This window comes from Centruroides sculpturatus, unplaced genomic scaffold (assembly GCF_000671375.1).
Source record: "Centruroides sculpturatus isolate CEXI.00-Female unplaced genomic scaffold, Cexi_2.0 scaffold821, whole genome shotgun sequence".
Taxonomy (NCBI): Eukaryota; Metazoa; Arthropoda; class Arachnida; order Scorpiones; family Buthidae; genus Centruroides; species Centruroides sculpturatus.
In genome coordinates, this window is record NW_019384950.1 from 215847 (window position 1) to 238378 (window position 22532).

Below are 22532 nucleotides of genomic sequence, written 5' to 3' on the forward strand. Positions count from 1 at the left end.
CTTATAAATCGTCATACAAACAAAATTTTACATACAATTTCCATATTTAAAAAACCCTAAAAAATCATCACGCGCGATAAACAAATTAAAACACCAAATCACAAATCCGCCCGATAACCTTATTGTATATTTCATCGACTGACACTTACTATTGGACTACACCGTTATGACTTCACCTCAACTGACCAATAAACGTAAGCGAAACTGGTCAATTATTATTATAATCCCGCCCCCTGGTTGCGGAAGTTTAAAAATCACGAATGATTTTTATATTTTGCCATTTCAAAACTTTAAGTCGAATGCATACTTTAATTTTAAAGGCAAATATATGTATTAATAAATTAGTTATAACGTTCTGTTAGTTAAGATTCGGAAATAGGATTCGGTTAACGTAAGCAAATATCCATCTCTTTGTTCCCCAATGGTCGATGTGTGATACACTAGTTTATGTCACACACACACAGGGAATATTGTTTTCTATTGTTCATAAATATTTATCTATGATAATTTGTTGAATTTTCCATTTTATTGGATAAGAACCATAACTTGGTTCATTCAAAGCAGATTTATATTAAATAAGCAAACCCAAATATTGAGGGTTGTACTTTACAGTAATGTCTTCTCAACAAGACTTTGATGATGATGATTACGAGTAAGTAATGTTTTATATATTACTTTTTTTAATTAAAAATCATCATTAATTTACAAATTATAATTTCTAACCGATTTTAAATTAAAAGCTAATAAATATATACAAAAAAAAATTATTAAAATTTAAAATTNTATATATAACAATTTTTCATTGATTTCAGTAATTTACAGAAGTAATAATTATCTAGAATTTATTTTCTGGGTATTTATTGCTAGTTCTATGGAAAAAAAAATTCAAAGTGTTTGTAAGTAACAAAGGGGTGTTGTTAGTGAAGCATTAAATAAACTGTGATTTTAAAATGTAAATCTTGCGTTGAAGTTGATATGTAAATTTCTTTTGTGGACATCTGTTGTTTGCATTGTTTCTAAATTTCGACATAAATTGAGAAAATGCCTTCTGTCAAATAAAATGTGTGGCTTTTCGGTTTATTATCCACTTATGACTTTGTCATATTGCACAATGTAGTCGTGTAACGTGTAAATATTCTTGTGCGTTACAAAAATATAAATTGTGTAAAAATGTTAAAAAAAATTTTTTTGTTGTTTTCAATAATATATGTAAAGCATATATCTTGCTCGTTATTTGTGTACTGGTATTAATATATTATTTTAATATGATGAAAATGATAATAAGCAGGATAAAACTTAACCAAATGACGAAATGTCTAATTTATCATCTGTTTCTAATTTATACATAAATATTAAATAACTGATTAATAAATCTGACAGCTGTTTATCATATGTTTTATGTTGCTTAAATAATAATTTGGTAATTATTTATAACTTGAACACCAGAAATATAATTCATTATCACTTCATAAACTTTATATTGAATTGTAAAAATTTCTAAATTAAGCTTACTAGGCTACAACTTTTCAAAAATTCAAAATTTTTTATGACAAATTATACATTATATTTAATAAATACTTGCAGACTGATATACTAATTTTATAACTACAATTTATTAATATACTGGTATAAAATGTTCTTGTGGATAGCTATAAAGCTAAGATCTAGTTAATTGATATAACTAATTATCAACTGATTGTGGTTTCGACTACTAACTAATCTGTCAGATTTAGTAACTGTTGAATTATTAAATACAGTGGGTGATCGGTTAACAAACATAATTCGTTCCAAGACTTTGTTCGTTAACCGATTATCGATTTACCATAGGTTTCTATGGGAATTTGATAAATTCGTTCTGGAGACCCCCCCAAAAATAAAAAAATATATACTTTCTTACTACATTTATTCATACGTAATAATAAAAATACATATATACATGGTCTTGCATTTTTATTAGTCATGTACTTCCTGTTTGTGGGGGTTAAAGAATCTGTCCAATATCGATTGCTTTTCTGTCTTCTTTATGATTTTTCAGAAGTAATTAATAGCATTGTAATTGTAGAGATCCCTAGGCCTATTAACCTCAACCTGGTTTGGATGTCATTTTAAGACTGTCGTTCTGACATCCTACCACTTCTTCAAAAGATCTTTAATAGCAGATATCAGCATAAATCTGCATTTTCAGAAGAAAATGTAAAAGAATTGTTTCTGTCAGAAATATAAAAGGCTGGAATTACAAGGGAGAGTGTCAAAGTTCGGGAGAATACTATCCGATCAGTATATACTGGGTAGAACGTCGATGTCGACATCTCTCCGCACTCCAAAAAGTTTCGAATTGTTGTCTGAAGACAAAGGAAGACCAATCGGTATTCGTTATTTTACGTCACTTCTTGTGTTTGTTCAGTGGTGTTCGTTATCCGAGCATGTGTTCGTTGTCCAATCATAAAAATCTTTCGCAAAAGTGTTTGTTATCCGATTTGTTTGTTAACTACTGTAATTCAAACTTGTGAATAAACAGTAAAATTTTCCTAAATTTCTAGCCTGTTTATAATGATAACATACAGGGAATTCTCATTAGTTTGAAATTTAAGGGACAAAATAATCGCAACTTTGAATTATCCAAGATTTGGCATATTTGTGTTTAATATGCCAAATGTCATGTAATTTATATATACAAATGCCTTTTTATAGTAACACATTTTCGGGTGTTACCTCACCCAAGGACCTTTTTTCTTTTATTACATGACATTTGACATATTTTACAATATGCTAAATATCATGTAATTTATTAAGCAAATGGAATATAGCTCTGTATACAGAATGCTATTTTTGTTAAATAATAATAATAAATTGCAGGTAAACAGCATGTGTCCCATTAGAGCCTAACAGGTCTCTGATAAGTTTTATAAAAAGTATAGCAGAATTCTTCAAAATATAGCCCAAATTATTTTTTTAAGTGACCCAAAAAGTAGTAAGTCACCCAAATCTAATAGTCTAGAACACTAAAATATTTTAATTTGCTACTTGTAGCTCAATCTTGCAATCCTGAAACCCAACAATATTTTAGTAGATAAATAAAAAAGGGTATTCTCTAGATAAGGTGGCACACAAAACTGTATTACTGTAAAAGCAAAGCCAAGTTGACTAGATTAGCTTGTTCTTGGTCTATCAATCTCATAGTATGTAGGCAGTTCAGTCTAAATGAACAAGTTAACATATGCATAATTTGGATAGAGTTTTCACTTCAAATTTTAAAATAGTCATATTTTGAACTAACCAAATTCCTTAATGTGTAAATCTTTATATCCCCAGCTAGGACAAAAGTATAGTTATGAACTAACATGATTTTGAGCTATCTTTTTACACAGGAAATCCATCTTATTTTGAACTAAAGTTCAAAATAAGGTGGGTTTCCTGTATATTTATTAGTTTAAAAACAGATATGTTTGTAAGATCTACTATATTTTTGTGTGTTTAATCTGTGATGGTATATACAACCATTTTTGTATATTTACCCCTTTAAGAAAAAAATTTTTCATCAACCTCCTTAAACACACACAAACATATGTATGTATATATATATGTTTGTGTGTTTTGTGTGAAGAAAATATATATATATAAACACAGAAAAAGAAAAAAAATATATGTATATATATACATATTTACATATTTTTTCTTTTTCTGTGTTTTTGTTTTTTTTAATTAAATACTAATAAAATACTATATATTGCATATACAATATTTATCTAATTTGTTTGTTGAACCCCTTTCAAGAAAACTTTCATTGATTCCATTGGGAAGCCCTGGTGTATATCCATGCAAAAATGCTGGAATGAAAATAACTCACACTCACTACCTTATACCCTGCAGGAGGAGCCATTACTCATAGGTGTGAGTTTGTAATTGCAATTTGAAATCAGTGCATAACCTGCACCCTTCTTAAATTGTTTTTAAATACTAGTAACCTGTCTGTTGTGCACAAAAATATGATGATTAAAAATTTGAAGAATATCCATAATGAGTAACCATACCATTCAGTTGCAAAATTAAAATAAATTTTTCTTGAAAAGTATAATTAAAAATTGTTAAAAGAAAACATTAACTGGGTATAAAAAGACTTCAGATCTGTTGTGAAAAGAATATACAATAAAAAAATAGGGTACTTTCTGGTTAGAAGGGTGCAAATCAATTGATGCAATCCAACTCGTGTATTAGGTTGATAATTGGTTCAGAGAGGATTTCCCAAATGGGTAGTTTAGGTTTAGGTTAGAGTTAGATTGCATCAATTTACTGGTGCCCTGCTAACCAATAAGTACCAAAAATAGTTCTGAGATATCGTCCCTCAATGTTAAGGTGCTGATTTTTCATTATTTTTAACTTCTGTGTTTGTGCATCAAATTCACAGACAGTTGCATTGCATAATTTAAAATCATTTCTTATAATTATTATTTTTTAAGATTAATAAAGGAACACTAAGCTTTCTTAGAATTTTTTAATCTTTTTCTTGCAATATATAATTTTTATCATAAATATTCAAGGAAGCAAGATAAAAATATTCTGCTTATGCAGAAAGACAGGAAAAAAGTAAGCTGCAAAGATTTGAAAGGATATGTAAGTTCCTATATATCCTTCCAATATCTGATACTATATATAGCCTTTAGAAATATTTCATATTTACATGTATGTATATATGTATGTAAATATATATTTTGATTAAAGTATTTATATTAATGAAATCAAGAAAAAATAGTTTTGAAATGCAGTTCCAAATTATTTCCTATTTATTTTTATTACAGTACTAATAGTTATACTAGTTTCAATAAATTAATGAGAACAGCCTAATATTTACTGGAAAAGTGAATGAATTTAATGTATATTGGGTAATCAGTGTTGCTAATTTCTAGTCATAATTTAATTTAAAACACTTAGATGTTCAAATTTATCTTCATTTAAAGGCAAAATATGATTCTGAAGATAATTTTATCTAAACTCTCTACTGATAACTACAGTCCAAGTAATGAATAAAATAGTGCCGTCATTAAATGGCAAAATAATTTATATTGATGATGATTGTAGACGTCAGTGTCTTATCAGGCAAATATTAATCATGAAATTATATATAACTCAGATCAGTTTATCAGATGCAAAAAAGTTTATGAATTACTTTTTTGAAATAGCTTCCATATTTTTGTCATAAAATTTAAAACGATAAAAACAGAATTAAAAAGTTAGCCATAAATTTGAAATGGCTTGGTATGGTTTTAAAGTTAAAGGAAGAGCCTTGTTACATCTACTGTATATCACTAAAATACTTTGAGTTTACCCTTAGTCTACAGATGTAAAATATTATTATTATTAACCTGTCTTTTATTTTATAAAAATTAGTTTATGAATTTAATTAATTGTTAATTAAATTAAAATTAAATAGTAAAACACTATTTAATTTTAAAAAAGAAAACTATTATTAGGTTATTACTAACTGTTTTTTAACTGTCTTTGCTAATAATTATCATTTATAGGCAATTTATCTAACTTCAGATTGTTTTAGTCTTTTATTGTCCACTGATTTTTTGTTCTAAAATTTTAAAGTGTTTAAAACAAATGTCTGGAAATTAAAATTGTATAAGCTTTAATATAAAACTGAAAATAATCTGAAAAAACATTTAAACTAATGTCTGCAATCGTACTGTTGTAACATAGATTGTATCATATAAGCTTTAAGCTATATAGTGTTAAAAAATGTATTTGCACATAAAAAAATGTAAGTAATATTAACATTTATTAATCCTTTTACATACAATTTTTATATAGTTTTTTTTTTTCTCCACACTTTTCTCATGGAAGCCACATGATCTGGATGAAAAATTTGCTTACACTTCAGTTAATTAATACTTGCAGTAGTGTTTGTCACATAATAGTGCTATGTTAGGATTGTTTTAACATTCAAGAAATTGAAAAATGCAATAATCAATGTTGTTTACACTAAAACTAGGCTAGTGTCAATGAGATCCATAAAATAATAAAATTCTCTGTAGCACAAAAACAGAACATCACTTAAATATACTTTGTCACTTTTAATATATTGTACTTTGTCACTTAAATATATCTCATGAAGATTCAAATTTACATTGAAATCACAAAAATCTCAGCTTTTTGGAGTGGAGGTGTAGAGACAAATTGAAACCGTACAGTGCTTCTATAAGATCCCTGAATACAGTCGGAAAGTTAAAATAGAAAGTCTAAAGTAAAATGAGTATGCTTAACTAATTTTCAGAATTTGTTTTAGTTGAAATGTAAATGTGAATTAATCTAAAAGATGTTTCAGTAATATCTTAAATTATGAAATTATTTTTTTGGAAATAAAATTACTTCATAGAATAAACAATGTCAGATCCAAAATAATATCTTCAAGTATATAATAATAAGTATCAAATTAATAAATATATAAAGGGTGACAAATAATTTATATAAAAAATAAAGTACTATAACTTTTTAATCAAACCAAAAGCACATTACAAAGTATTAAATTCATATTAATAATAGATATTTTTGAAGTACCTATCTGATCATCACAAAATTAAAGCCATTTTTCAAACCCCTGAAAAACCCTTTCTAGCATGCATTTTTGATAGCAACCTTTTTAATTGCAGTTTTTATTGTTCTGCATTTTTTGGCTCTTCCTTGTAACAATTATCTTTGATATAACCTGAGGAAAAAGTCACAAGCGTTTAACTCGGGGCTATAAGGAAGTCATTCAACCCCACTATCCACAAATTTTGGGTAACCCAATCCAATGACACGATCCTGATACAAGTTGAAAACACTATCAAACACACATCTGATGTGGTGGGAATAATGCCATTTTGCATAAAGTGATATTTCCAGGTGAAATAATTTTTCTTTGCCCAAGAAAAAAAGTCTCCAAGAAACTTTTATTTACAGGACCTGTGACTGAAGTTTCAATGAAATACTCAATGTAATGAGTATATAGCATTCAATCTAATTGCTGCCTGGGCTGTGATATTCACTGGTTGCAGTGGTTTGGACACTGACTTGTGGATTCGGTATTCTCCAAAATTGAAAGTTTTGCTTATTAACACAGCCATCATAATGAAAATGTGCTTTGTTTGTGAATATTATCTTGTTGGCATCTAATGTCTTACTTAAGAACATTTCTGTCACTTTATTAGCAAAGCTCACTCAAGTTGCCATTGCATGTTGGTTAAAGCTGTGGTCACACATTGTGATTTCCAGGCAACTGCAACCATGGATATTCTTAATAACTAGTAAAACCCTCCTAAAATTGGTGTGATTGCAATTGCAACTAGAAGTTTGTTCTACTTACACCAATTCAAATGCACATCCAGTCAGCAAACACTTTTGTGCCATATTGTATGGTGGCAACTTTGAAAGTCGTTATCATCATGACAGAAAGTGAAAATACCAAATGATACAGGTTTAGATTGAGCTTATTCAGGTTCATGAATATTTGTGGGATTTTAATTTTTTGTTTTATTGAAGAGAAGATAAAAGAGCACAGGCATGAAGTGAGATAAGCAAAAGTTTCATGATTTATTGCAAGTACTATTTTTAGATTTCTGGATATAAAATGTTGATTGTTTTTAGTTTAGTAACAACAATATTATTTTAAATATAGCTAAAGAACTAAGTAAAAAGTACCATTATTTGCAAACAACATTTCTTCTCGTTTTAAAAACAAAATGATAGCAGATGAAGTAGATACAGTATTGATTTATTATAAGATCGTATGTTTCTGAGTTGCAACGTCAATAAACAGTGACCATGACAAGAGGTGTGCAGCTTGTACTTGTTGCAGTTGCCTGTGCAGCTGGAAATTGCTAGGTGTGATCATTGCTTAAGTTTCTGATGAATGGTAATTTTGTAAGCATGGCATCTCAAGAAAATATTTCAGAATAGTGTAGAGAGATTCCCTGTTGAAACTCAGTCTTTGAGCTGCCTTCCTAATAGAATTGTTTGGATTGAAAATTTTGAAATTTCAGGACCTTAGTTATCATGACAATGATCATCTAGGGTACCATATTCAAGGAACTTTTGAATCACACTATTGATTCAGCATTACATTGTTTAGTATATGAGATATAGGAACTCAAAATTTGACATCATTATTCAGAAATGAAAAAGAGCCATATGAATAAAAATAGAAGCAAATTTTTTATATTATTGTCTACGTTGGACTTATTATACTAGTGGTGGGTTTTTTTTTTTTTTTTGCAAACAGATCTTATTTATAAAAACAAACTATTTATTTTTCACCTGTGTACACTGTTTTTATATTTCGGACCTTAAGGTCCTCTTCAGCAGATTTACAATAATAATATTCTATAACAAAAAATTTATAAAACTTTGACAATTTTATACCTGACAATAATGTGCAAAATTTATTAAATTACAGGTTCCTTGTTTTCTATTATCAATACATCAATATGTACATAAATTATCCATAAAAGGATTTTTAACATTATGTTAGCTTTTAAAGGAATTTGCTACATGAAAAATAAATACTTGTTTAAAAATTAAAAGGTTTTCTTAAAAATTGTTAAAATTAACTTTACTCACTTATTCACCACTTTTTATTCTATGTGCAGGAAGCTAAAACTTCTGTATATTAAGTTTCAAAACACAAAGTTCATTTGATTTAATTAAAGAATTTGCTAGAAAAAAGAATGAAAGATGTTGTAAAACTTAATAGACTTACAAGTTAGTTACTTTTTCTGATAATCTTTTCCCCAGGGGAAAAAAATTATCTGAAATACTGTTCCTGAAAAGAAAATCAAGAAATTTGATCATTTGCTACTGTTACTACAACTTTATACAAATAATTATATTAATATTTTTTATTATAGTAATTATTATGTTTATAAATGCTTAAAATATTTCAATGATATTATTGGTTAAATTTTTTTTGAGTTTACATTGAACCAAGGAATAGTAGTTTACTTCTTATTTGCTTCCAAGTATTGATATGATGTAAGTTCTAATCATAAGTAATTGTAATAAGTAACAATTAGGAAAGAGAATCTTTCTTTCTTTGTTTTTTTATTTAATATATATATAATGTTTCTTGTTTTATGTAAAATTGTGTGTCAGTCAAACCTCCAACAAAGACCACCTTCTAATAAGGGCCATTTTTTTGTTTCCAGTAATGGTCATTGTTTTGAGGTTAATAATTTGTCCATTTACTAGAGTTTAAAATTCTTTGCAGTCTAATAATGTCATTGCTAACTCTATAAGCAAGGCAGTCAAGAGGTCTTATGGGCCTGGGTGTATGTTAGTTTTTATTTTATTTTTTTTTTTAAACAAATGAAATAGTAGAATGTTTCTTTTATTAATAAAAAGTGGTCTTAAAGATTTTTTTTCTGTTAGTAAAAAAATAACAATTCTATAGGTGTGGGAACCATTACAGTCCCCGTAACTTTTCTCCAGGTCCAGAGAAAAATCTTCAGTTCTTCCTCTTTCCTGACTGCCCTGTTTATCTGAACTGTTTTTTTTTTTTTAACCATAGAAAAACATATACCATCAATCAGATTTTTCTTACAATAAAATTATTAAATCTAACAGTTAAGTGATTAACTGTTAGATTTATAATAATTTTTTTAAATTTACTTGTATTTGAGAAAAAATTACTTCTGAGGCTATGATCTAGTTTAAAATTGATGTGTAATAAAACACATCAATTTAGTATTTGTACATCTGCAGCTATGAAAACTGTTAAAAATTTCAATGTGTTCTAAGAAGAATTTGAATGCTGTTGCAATAGAAACACATGTTCCACTAATAGAAATTGCATGATTTTAGTTGTGTTGTTTCATTTGGTAAAATTGGTAATAATTATTTTATAAAACTTAATGGTGAGCAAAAAATACACAATGTAATGTAATACGTTTTTTAATTATGCTTTAATTAATTATAAGCTGAACTGTAACATCAGAAGTAATTGATTTTCTCCAATGTCAGTGAATTAAAACTTAAAAATTTATAAAATTATATCTCAAGTATGACATTGGTAAAATTTAATTGATAACATTGGATATATTCCAGTATCATCACATAGTGCATTGAACTGTGACATACTATTTGTGTTATAATATTTGCTGAGGATTTTTTGTTGCACTGACTGAATCACATTGCACTCATTAGGCTGTGGATACGGTGAGTGCTGATGAAGCAATTTGGCTACCTCCATTGTTATATTATTAACATCATTTTTATTACTCATGTATTAACCCAAGTTACTTTGACAATATAAGTCTACAAATGTCAATAAACAGCTGTTTGCTTCTGCCATCTTGTTAGATTGCCAGATGTTCCCATAAATGCTTATTAAAGTTCACCAGTGGCTGAGTTTGATTCAAATTGGAATACACCCATTATCTGTGGTGGATGACATATTCTGTCATAAGTTAAATATACTAATTTTGCCTAATGTGCATGTCTAAATTTAAAGATTAACAAAATTGGGTAAGTTAGGATTGATAATGTAATCTTTATGAAATAAACTAGCAATGAGTTGCTCAACTTTCCCAGCAACATTTAAAATTTTGGTGGTGCCATTTGTTATCATATTTTATTAAAAAACATTTTATATGTTTAACTGTTTATAAAATGACAAAAAGTTTAATTTTGAGAGTAAGGATGAATTTTTTATAAAAAATTTTAAATACTAATAATGAGTAAAATACAACTCCCATTATTTCTCCACCTCGACCTTTTCACCACCAAAATTTAATAGCATCAATTCCCCTAATAAACAAACCTCATTGCAAAATTTCAGACATTTTTGATAAAAAGCACAGGAGTTATTAAGCTTCAAATAGGGTGAACAAAATCATGCCATGCATATCCATACATACAGAAATTACCTCAAATTTTTTTTGCATTTCTCGATGTTTTAAGGTCCCAAGTTCAAAAATGTAAAAATCCTGGAGGGGTCATTTCTTAACCGATTGCCATACTTTCCCCTCTGTTATAACAACCAGGAAAGTAAAATGTGATGATAAAAATTCATACTTTGGTACATCTTATATGGTTTTAAGTAAAAGTAAAATTTTTTCATTTTTCTCCCGTCATTTTAGAACTATAGCTTATTTTTGACAATTGCAACTCTTCTATCAAAGTAGTAAACAATATTTTTAGTGGTTACATTTGATACTCTTACCATTTCAATGTGATATACGAGGGCTGTTCAAGAAGTATCGGACCTTTGGTTGGCAAAAATACATTTATTGATTTTGAGATACAAAACCCTAATCCCCTTCAAAGTAGTACTTGATAGTGTATACACTTCTCCCAGCATTCCTGCCATTGCTAGAAACACTGTTGGAACGCATCTTTTGGAATGGCCATCAGTCGGTCCGTCGCATTCCGCACGATGTCTTCTCTCGACTAAAATCGGGGTTCCTTTTAGCGGCATTTTCAGCTTGGGAAATAGCCAAAAGTCACGCGGAGCCATTTGGGGAGAGTACGGAGCGTGACGAACCACAGGAGTGTTGTGTTTGGTGATGAAAGCCCAAATCAGATGCGCAGAAGGGCGGATGCATTATCACGATGGAGCTGCCAAGTTTTGATCGACCACAGATCCGGTCGTTTGTGTCGCACAGCATCGAAAAGACGATGAAGGACCTCCTGGTAGTACTCCTTTGCGATGGTTTGGCCTTGTGGTGCGTACTCACAATACACCACCCACGAGTCGAAAAAACTGTCAACATGACCTTGATATTGCTGCAGACCTGCCACGTTTTTTTTTTGGCCTCGAGGATTGTCCCCGAAAGCCTGCTGAATCTTGCGAATGGTTTACGCTTGAGTATCGCCAAGGTTTTTGGCAAAATTTGATGTACTATCGCTGCTCACGTTGTTCAGTCATTTTCCAACTTAGTGGAATCCGACAAGAGCTCACTACATATCCTCACTCATAGGCCCATGTTTAAAAGAATAGAAGAGAGCTGTCAGTCTTTTAAGCAACGGACTTAACCCTGTAGAAGTAGGAAAGAAGAGAAAGCATGAGATGTGAAGTGTGAAAAGAAAGGAAGATAGGAAAGTTTGAAAGAAGGCATGGGACCCAGAGAGCGCCTCTCATCGGCGTTTATTAAAACAAAACAAAAAGTTACAAGACAGATACAGCAGTATCAAAAGTACAATTCAAGGTCCCGACATTAGGTTTCCATATCCTATTCATTCCAGAAAAAATTTGAGGTGTTCACGCAAAAGCAACTGTCCTGTCAGCTCGACAGGTCAAAAACACCTTTACAAAAGAAATTAAGTAAAATTAAATAAAATGTTAATTACAATATTTACATGGTGAATGACAAGATGAATAGTATGAAAAAAAAACATGCCATCTCTCCAATGAGCACACAAAAGTCTTGTTTACTCACTGAAGCTATCGTCTTCATCACTATGTTGTGAAAAATCTGTTATGTCATTATCTTCTTCTTCATCATTGTGTACACTTTCTGCCATCCTATAGTGCTTTGAAATTGTAACCAGGGTTTTAGTCTTCATAATATAATTTTCCATAGCTTCAAAGAGTGATTTATCTTTAACTAATTCACTATCTTTTGGAGGCCAGTTATACCCTGCTTTCAGACAGCTATGAAGGAATTTTTCTCTTTCTACCATATATTTTGAGCAGTCGTACAAGAAATGGTAAACATTATCTTCTTGTTGTTTATCAATATCACAGTTTTTATTGTCTGTTTTATGAAATCTATAGAGGTAACTTTTAAAATTCCCATGAGCTGTTAAGCACTGTGTGATTCCAAAAGAAGTTCTGAAATGTTTGTTGGCTTTCCTTTCTAGTATTGAGGGAAAGAAACCATAACAATGTCTTCCCGTATTGGAGGAAGTCCATTCCCTCTGCCATAGGTCGTTAGTTATATTCCTTATAGTATTTTGCAGTCCTTTAATAGGTATTTTTTGGTAAATAACATTTGAGTCGTGATTAGTGGCTCTTTTTGCCAATTTGTCTGCTTTTTCATTGTATTCAAAACCTCTATGTCCTGGTATCCATTGAAAAGTAAGCTTATGTTTTTTATGAATAATTTCCGATAAATTGATTAAATCGTTAGATAGTTTATCTTTTTTAAGTTTATTTTTAATGATTTGCAGTGTTGCTCTGCTATCTGTGAAGATTTTTATTTGGTCATCCTTATATTTCTTGTTTTCGTTTATGAATTTAAGCGCTTTGTATATGGCAAACATCTCTGACTGCATAGTAGTGCAGTATTCTGCCATTTTGATTGATGCCTGATAGCTAGTTTTATCATTTTTATCTAAAATTATTATGCCACATCCAACTCCTTCTTCAGTACGCGAGCCATCAGTATAAATTTTTATGTGGTCTTTTTTCCTGTGGTTCTCCTGATGTTCTATTTCTACCATATATGTATCTGTTTCTGCAGGGTCCATAATAGTTGTTGTTTTGTCTATTTCTTCAGTACCATTTTCTTTGATTTTTTCAATTAACTGTATGTTGTTAGGGAGAAAACCATTCTTGATGTCAGTTTCTATGTCTTTGTTTGATTTAGTATTTAAATATTTTTCTTTCAGATTGTTTTCCCACATAATGTCTGTCGCAACCCAATGTATAGGTTTTAGATTTGCTAGCACGAGCAATGCGTCCGTGGGCGCCGTTCTGTACGATTTGCAAATTCTTATAGCTGCTCCTCTCTGAACAGATAAAAGTTTCCTCCTATTGTGCACCTTTCCAACCGCTTCACCCCAGACTTGAACCCCATATAAGATTGCCGGTTCTATAGCACTTTTATATATCATTTTTGTATTTTTTTCGTTCATCCCCCATGTGTTGCGGCTTAAATGATGAATAAGGTTCACTCTCTCCATGACTTTCTTATATGCTTCGAGAATGTGAGTTTTCCAATTTAAGCTTCTGTCGAAAACAATACCAAGGTATTTCATTTGCTGTACATTTTTAATGCTCTTTCCATTTATTTTTATTCCAACTGCTTTTTTTAAATGATCTCTTTTATTTCTTCTTGTACAAACCACAGTTTCACATTTTTCGTGATTAATTGGTTGATAATTTTTTATACTCCAGTTGTTAATAGTATTGAGGACTTCATTTGCCTCATCCCTCAATCGGTTACAATTCTTATTTGCGACCATTAATATTACGTCATCCGCAAAAGCTTGTAATCTAATATCTTCCTTTTCCGGGATATTGTTAAGCAGGCCATCGAAAGCGAGATTCCATAATCCCGGTCCGCTCCTCGAGCCCTGCGGGCATCCTCTGTTCACTTTCTTTATCACTTCCAAAGTATTCGTGTGGTAGCCCACTTCTCTGTCTTCCAAGTAATGTTGTATAATGTTTTTAATATTTCGTGGACATTTAATCTCGTTTAGTCTAGTAAGTATTCCTGGCCACCACAAATTATCAAACGCTTTTTTAAAGTCTATTTTAATGAGAAGAGCGTGCTGGTCTTTCTTCCATGCCGATACCACGAACTCTTTAACTTTCAGTGCTGCGTCTATCGTTGATTTTCCTTTTTTAAAGCCGAACTGTCTATTATTCATTTGATTATTCTTAAACTGGTGCCAGTTAACTCTGTTGATTAACAATCCATCCAATACTTTGCCGAGCACCGGCAAAAGACTTATGGGACGGTAATGCTTTGGTTCAATAGGATTATCAATTTTAGGTATAAACTTAATATTAGCATGCTTCCAAGCTGTAGGGAAGTGCTCCAATCTTAAGCATTCATTATAAAGGTGGACCAACGCAATTGGAATATGATTATAGATTTGTTTGATTGTTTCCGCCGTGATTTGGTCGATCCCTGGCATCTTCTTGTTAGCCAATGTATGTATAGCCCTCTGTACTTCTCTAAAAGTGAAAGGTCTATCCATTTCGTTGGATGAGTTTTGCGTCGCTTGTTCCCTTATTTCCTTGTGATATTGTAAGTCTCTTGTTTTATCATCGTCTGGAAAGTGAAATTCCAGAATTTCATGAATATTTTCTGTTATGCTGATATCATTAACCAATAAATCCGGAATATGAGTTTTATTCCTTCTTTTGAAAACTATATTATATGGAATCGACCATGGGTCTTTTTTACTAATTTGTCCGCAAAATTTTTTCCATGCTAAGTTCCTTTGTCTGTTGATTTCCCTTTTGTACTTCTTTAGGGCCTTATTATATTCTTTTTTGATTTGTTCTTTTTCATTTTTCTCAATAGTCCTTACTATTTTTCTTCTTTTCCTTCTTATGTCCTTTTTCATTAAGGAGAGTTCCTGCGTCCACCATTTCGTTTCTGTTTGTCTGACATTTTTACAATAAGTAGCTATCGAGATAGCTTGTTTTATTGCCCTGGTAAAGGAGCCCACATATTCTTCTAGATCGTTTCTGTTATTTATTTGTGTGAAATTCAATGTTCTCCATTTCTTAGCAAAATTCTCTTTAAACAGTTCCCAATTTATGTATTTTTGAGTTTTCCAATTATTAATGATTCTTTTTTGGTTTGTTTGTATTTCCGCTAATATGAATCTATGGTCGCTGGCCGATGTTTTGGTTAACGTTTCGCAATTCAAAATTTTGTGGGAGATATTATTCGTATTAATAAACACATCCGTCCACCCTTCGGCATACCCTGTATAAAAAGTTGGAATTGTGGACATATTTGACGAGACCATGTCCATTTCATCCATTAAGTTATTAATCATTCTTCCCCTTTCATCCTCTTTGGGGTGAAACCAAGTGGCGGATTTTGCGTTCGTGTCACCTGTGAGGATAATACTTTTTCCTTTTAATTGTTTTAAAACATCTTCCATTTTATTAATACAATCAATGTCATCCGCGTAGGGTGACAAGTAAATGCTTATCAGATATATTGGTTGATCCTGATTTATTAATGCTGTTGTAATAATATCATTACTCAGTTGTGGTATCAGTGCCACGTCTATATCATCTTTGCGTATAATAATACCGCATTTCGGCTTTTTGTCCTTACTGTTTGAAATTATCCTCCAATTATTGTATCGAACAATCCTGTTGTTTATTGTGTATGGTTCTTGGATTGTAATTATATCAATGTCAAGATCGTTAGCCGTTTTTATTAGTGTCGAACTGGCCGCCTTACTTCTTTGAACATTAACTTGTAAAATCCTGATGCTATTAATTTCTGTGTTGTTTATAATCATTGACTGAGTATTGTCCATTGTAGAATTAGAGTCCATAATCGGTTCTTTTGATTGTTGTTTCCTTTAATCTTTTGGTCACTGGACAACCTGGGTGCAGAGCCCCATGATTCGTCGGCTGTCTTTTTGTGTTAGGTAATTCTCTGTTATTATTGTGGCAGTTGATGCAGCAAGGCGGCTCTTTCAATCTGTCACATTGTGCGTATCTATGATTCTTCCCACAGTGGGAGCAGTGTTGGTCATTTGTGCAGTTTTTAGCCATGTGTCCAACCCCACAACATCGATAGCATCTCAATATTGGGATGTAGTCATCAATTTTAAGTGTAGCCCAGTCTATCGAAACGTGTTTCTCTCTGATAAAAATATTGCGGATGAGAGGTGTCACTGACAGGACTATATGTCTGCAGTTTTCAATACGTTTGCCCTTTGTTATCACTGTGCTTATCTTGCATTCATTATAAAATTCCTCCTCCTCTATGTCTTCCCATATATCGTTTTGCCTATAAATATCTTTTGTCACATTTTCTTCTTGAATAGATTGTGGGACGTTTAAAACTATAATTCTGGGCCTTCTTCCTTCCGAGCGCCTACATGTAACTTTGTTATTCAGACTTTCGATCTCATTAATGGCTTTTTCTAATGTAACACTTTGATCTTTATCCCCTACCCTTATGCAGATTCCATTATCTTTAATTTTTTTTACTGTTTTAATTTTAATTTTCAATTTATGTGGTTCGATTTTCCCTTTAATTTCTTCAGTTATTTTTTCCATGTTTATTTGTTGTTCTCCATCATTTTGTACTTTTGGATATATCAGCACTGCATGTGACCCGCCTGATCCTTCTATGTTGAGTTTTTGATGTAAAGATTTTTCTATGTTCTTAGTTGTTATGCTTGGTTTAATATTTTTCTTCACCATTTCACTATATGTGGGTTTTTGGGTTCCTTGTTGCACTTTATGTTGATTTCTGGTGTTCTTTTCTTTTTCTTTCCTTGCCTCTTTAACTATTGCATACATCTCGTGTAGAAATCCGTATAACTTTGCCACGTATTCTCTGATTTTAACTCTTTCCCTTTGTTTTACATTGGTGTTTGTATGTTCGGGGCACAAATCCATGATTACCCCCAGCATTCTATTAGCTTCTGTAATAAGATTATTTTCTATATTATCTGTGTTTTCACTGGTTGAGGCTTGAATAAAAGTCTGTCCCATCTCTTCTCTCTTTTCCAATGTTGTTAGTGTGACCCTTGATTCCATTTGTGATAGATCCATAGTTACCCAGTATACAATTCTTAAAACCAACACTAGAACTAGAAGACGTGTTTATTGTGATAGAAGGCTCAGTGCCAAGCAGTTCTGCACTTCTAATTTATGATTTAGCAATGCAGAATGAATGATAGTCTTAGAATTATTTTACAGCTACTCCTAAAATTAGTTACAAGAAATGTATGGTAAACAGATGTAAAGATGCTCAGCAAAACAAAAGAGTCAATAAAAACGTCCGTTATCTTCAGCTGTTCAAATGACCGTTGTAAAATCCGTTGCACGAGCTGAGGTCAATGACCGTTATCGATGAAAGTCTGAAGCTTGGTTCAGTGGAAAACTTCTTTAAATTTTTAAACTTGCGATATTTCAAAAAGTATTTAATGTTTTGCAATGAAATTTGGATGAACTCTCATGCGAGGGGTCCTCTTAACGATGGTGTCTTCAAAAATCACGATTTCCCAAAACCTGGCCCGATGCGGGCCGTCGAGCTCCCAGACAAGAAGTCGGATAAAACCCCCAAAAAAGGTCCTAGAGTCCCCAAAATTTGGTAAAGTACTCGCGGTTATTATGTCCACCTACATCTGTCTTCAAATCCGGAAAAACGGACTTCGTTTTCCGGAAAAACGGTGCCGAAAGTTTCGATTTTAACTTGTTGTATCTCCAAAATTAGTGGGCCAATTTTCACCAAACTGACGACATTCGATGCAGGTTGTTATCCTCTTTCAGATGATATATCACACTTTACACTAGGACCAAAACTTCCCGAAAAAACTTAAGTTGAATCAGAGCACCAAACACACACAACTTCTCTCCCCCTCACTCATAGGCCGATTTTCACTCATAGGCCGATTGCCAACGACTGACTTCACTCATAGGCCGACTGCCAACGACTGATGCTTCCTGCAGGCGGGAAAAAATTCAGGGCTGTGCCATGACTGTCCCCTTCACAACTCCACCGAAAGAGGCCTCCCGCGCATCATTGGTTTACGCAGAAAAAATAAAAGTCCGATACTTTTTGAATAGATTTCGTACACAGTATGATGAAAACTTTATAGTATATACAGAGATTGAGATCTTTTTTGGAAATTCATTTCTAATCAATATCTCATATCTGTCTGCTCTTACAAATAATGAAAGTTTGTGACTGTGTGTATGTACAGGCTATATAATTTCTTGAGCGTAACCTGCATAGTCATATATACCTACAGAAGTGTACAGGCTATACCTATTATAGAATATATACCTATTGAGTGTACAGGCTATATAATTTCTTGAGCGTAACCTGCATAGTCATATATACCTATAGAAAATTGTTAAAATGAAAATAAAAAGTCATAGCTCATGCTGTCATGTACTCGCACCTCTGGAAATGATGTTGAAGACATTTGAAATTAGAATGTATCCTACCAAATGTTGTTTTTTCATCTTTCTTTCCATTATGTTTCTGTTTTAATTCATTGCAGATGTAGTTATAAAATAAGTGAAATAATAAGGAAATAGCAATAATTATGACTGTTCAGTAAAGGATAAGCTTATGAGCTGCTGTATATGCTAGACTGATAGCTTGTAATTGTCTTCCAAGTATGATGCTGAAATTTTTTAATCCATTTACTGTTGTCTTCTAACTTCAGTTATTAAATAGCTATTTTCTTGCACATTTTATTTCTAAATTTAAACAATTTAACACTTCTGTTATCAGTTATTATTTCCACACCTAACCATTGTTAATTAGCACTTTTAAATTAAATTTAAAATGTTTTGTATTATGTTTATATTTTAGGGATTTAGATATTCAATTTGTAATAAGTTTGTCAAACATTTGTATATTTTAATATATAAGCTGATGTTGACCTAAGGTAGACTGAAAATGTTCCTTGTATACTATATATTGTGGTTTGGCTTTCAGAAATTTTATCTTTTCATATTTGACATTAAGATGATGGGATTCACTAAATTTTAAGATACACTATTTAAATTAAAAAACCTTCATACATGAATACTGGAACACACATAAATTAACACTCAAAAAACTTAACAGTCCAGTACTAAATATTTAATAAAAAACAAATGTTTTTGACTGTACTTTTGGTCTTCTTCAAGTTTAAAAAAACCAATGAGATTCAAACAAGTGAATTTGAAGAACAAAAATTATGAAATTTAATAAAATACACTATTTAATAATTTAAATTGTGAACAAATGTTTTATTTACAGTGTAATTCTCCATTTTATATTAAAGTTAAAAAATGAAGCAAATAAAATAGTAATGGCATTATCATTGGTTTGTTTTGATTTCATTATGGTTGAAAGTAATGTCGTTTGTAAACAAAAGGAAACATTATGCAGTCAGCTGGGGATAGCATTTTAAACATATTAAAGTATATACTCATCTTAGTCATCAAAATTTATCTTATAGGAATAAAACAAAAAGGCCAGGTGTTCATAGTCTGTGGATAAGGCATGAATGTATTTATTTGTGTTGTTGTTGATCACAGTTTTTGTGAAAATGATAATTTTGTTCAAACTTATTTTATTTTTAATATGGTCATTTCCATATATCTTCTGATTTTGTACATTTGTTTGCCTTGTTTATCATCATCCTTTTCTTCCATAAATTTTGCTGAGCATAATAATTTTTATCATCATTTCATGTTTCATGTTAAATTTAATAACTATTTAGTTATTTCAACCAAGCAGTTATTAAATTTGATGTAATCCAATATCAATTAGTTTTATTCCTTCTGCATTTATGATATGTTAAATAACTGTTTCATGTTGATAATTTGAAAACATTACTTGTTTTTTTTTTCTCTGGATCTTCCACTTTCACACAGATGTGTCTCTCTTCCTGCTTTGATGCAGTCATTAAAACTTCAGAAACTTAAGTAACTTTTATTATGCAGTAATATAGAAATGTACATTGGAATTTCTGTAAAGACTTGACCCAATCACTTTCAAGTTTTATTCACTCATTGTATACTATGTAGATAATATTTATATGTCCTATTTACTATTTGAAAATGTTCAAAATAACTGAATTCAAAAATCTGTTTTTATATGGAATGCAATCACTTTTATTGTCATTTTTAATAAAATGTTTTATTTTAGTATCCTATCTGTCAAATATATTAGTGGAATTAACATCCTCTTTACTCTCTACTTGCCCAATGTTATCTATTTGAATCATAACAGTGTCTACTATTTTAAACTGCCTATTTTCTCTCTCTGGTTAATTATTTTGCACATACCTGTTTGACTGTTACTAATAAAGTATTTAAATATTTATGAAAATTATAGTTGAAATGGCAACTGGTAGCTTTCTTTTTAATGACTGTTGGCTTCTATATACCAATAATAAGAAAATAATTAAAAAGTATGCCTACTTCATTATGTGCATTTTACATATTTTATTTTCTGTTAATGTTAGTTTCTTAAATAAATACCTACTTACCTATCCTAAGTTTGAAGTAAAATAAGTACCTAGTTATCATCATTTATATTTATCAATTTTGTACTGTTCCTTAATAACAACCACCCTCAAATATATGCAACTATTGTATGTTCTTTCACCACTGCACACAAATAATGAAAAATAAGTATTTTACAAGAAAATAATTCTGTTTTTAAGTGCTAAGAAAATAGCAGATTTTAATGACTTTAGATTTAACAAAATTAAATCTTGATTCTGCTTCTTGGCGTTAATGTTTTAAATTCAATTATTGCTTTATTAATGCCAAATGAGTTGTCAGATTTCTTGGGATGGAACAAGGTTAATCCATCAGTTCTTTTGGTTTTGTAATTGAATTGAGTTGATGTATTTGTTACTGCTTTCTATTTTTCATGAAATTATACTTTAAAAATATTTTACATAAACAGATAACAAAAAGGAAACTACCTTTCTTCATTTTAGCAAACTTAAGAAAAGTGGTTTCCTTTTTATTAAAGAAGTATTTTGGCAGTACTCCACAATATTTGTTTTTAAAAAATTTGTAAAGACCTTGAAGTATAAATCATAAATCAATACATAGAAGAGTTTTAGAAAGCAATCATTTAAATATGTAGGAAATTTTAATAATTAATATATTATTGCAACTTAATGAAAATTTACAAGTATTGTATCAAAAATTTAATCATAGAAACTACATACNATTTTACCAGGTTTACAGCAAGTGAAGATAGCTCTGAAATGAGTCCTTTATCAGTTTCTTCTCAGTTAGAAGAAATGAATCAGAATTTGTCTTTCTTATATCAACAGAGGTAAGTAAATGTTTCTGATTTATCAGTCATTAAATTTTAAATTTTTCAATACTTTCTAATAGTGATTTTAGGTGATTTTTATGAAAAACTCAACAATGAAAGCATTCATTAAGAATTTTTACTAACAAATTTAATAAAATATAAAAAATAATGCAAAGTTCCCAATCCGTTTTAACTTATCACTTTCTAGGAGGTTATTATTATCCTAACGAGGACCAGCATTTCTGTTTATCAAATTGTATGAAGGTTGACACAGAAATAGCCATCTTTGTTCATTTTAAATGATGGCTGCTGTCTGCTGGAACTAAGATATCAAGTAATGGCTATTACAATAACCTTCAAATCATACTGAGAAGCATATGTAGTAAGTGAATGGTTCAAATGAGGTTTGGAAATTCAGCATTTCTTAACTAATTGCAAATTAATGTAAAATCATACGTATGAAATTAACCTTATTTTATATATACTGTAAGTATAGCTAAATATAACTTATAAAAAAGTTATGTATATTTAAAGCAAATATCAGCAATTTTTGTAATAAAGATAATTTAATTTTACTGTCTTAACATGTTAAGTGAACAGTTGTGTTATTATAAGTCAAATTAATAAACCATGCATTATTTAAAAGTTAGGTTCAATATAAAAAGAACATTTATAATTTTTATTTTCCTTCATTGTACAATTTCTTGCATAAATTACTCTAAAACATAAAGTGAATGTGAAAAATAAAATAATGAAAATAACAGTGTAATCCAATTATCTGAGCCCACTTAACCAAGGTTCTGCATCATGTGAGCCAAACCTGTAGGTGAATGCACT

The 22532-nt window shown here is 30.5% G+C and overlaps 1 protein-coding gene across 2 annotated transcripts in view; it reads left to right on the forward strand.

The window, feature by feature from the left end:
• Positions 1–227: 227 nt before the first annotated feature.
• Positions 228–22532, forward strand: part of LOC111632264 (G/T mismatch-specific thymine DNA glycosylase-like) — a 51257-nt gene continuing 28952 nt past the window's right edge. The window contains exons 1-2 of one of the 2 annotated variants that reach the window (XM_023376658.1): positions 228–652; positions 21615–21713. In XM_023376658.1, the coding sequence (XP_023232426.1) occupies positions 615–652; positions 21615–21713 (137 nt within the window). In that variant the 5' untranslated portion in view covers positions 228–614. Of the gene's footprint in view, positions 653–21614; positions 21714–21751; positions 22078–22532 lie in introns of those variants that run through there. The other variant, XM_023376659.1, reaches the window with a different exon arrangement.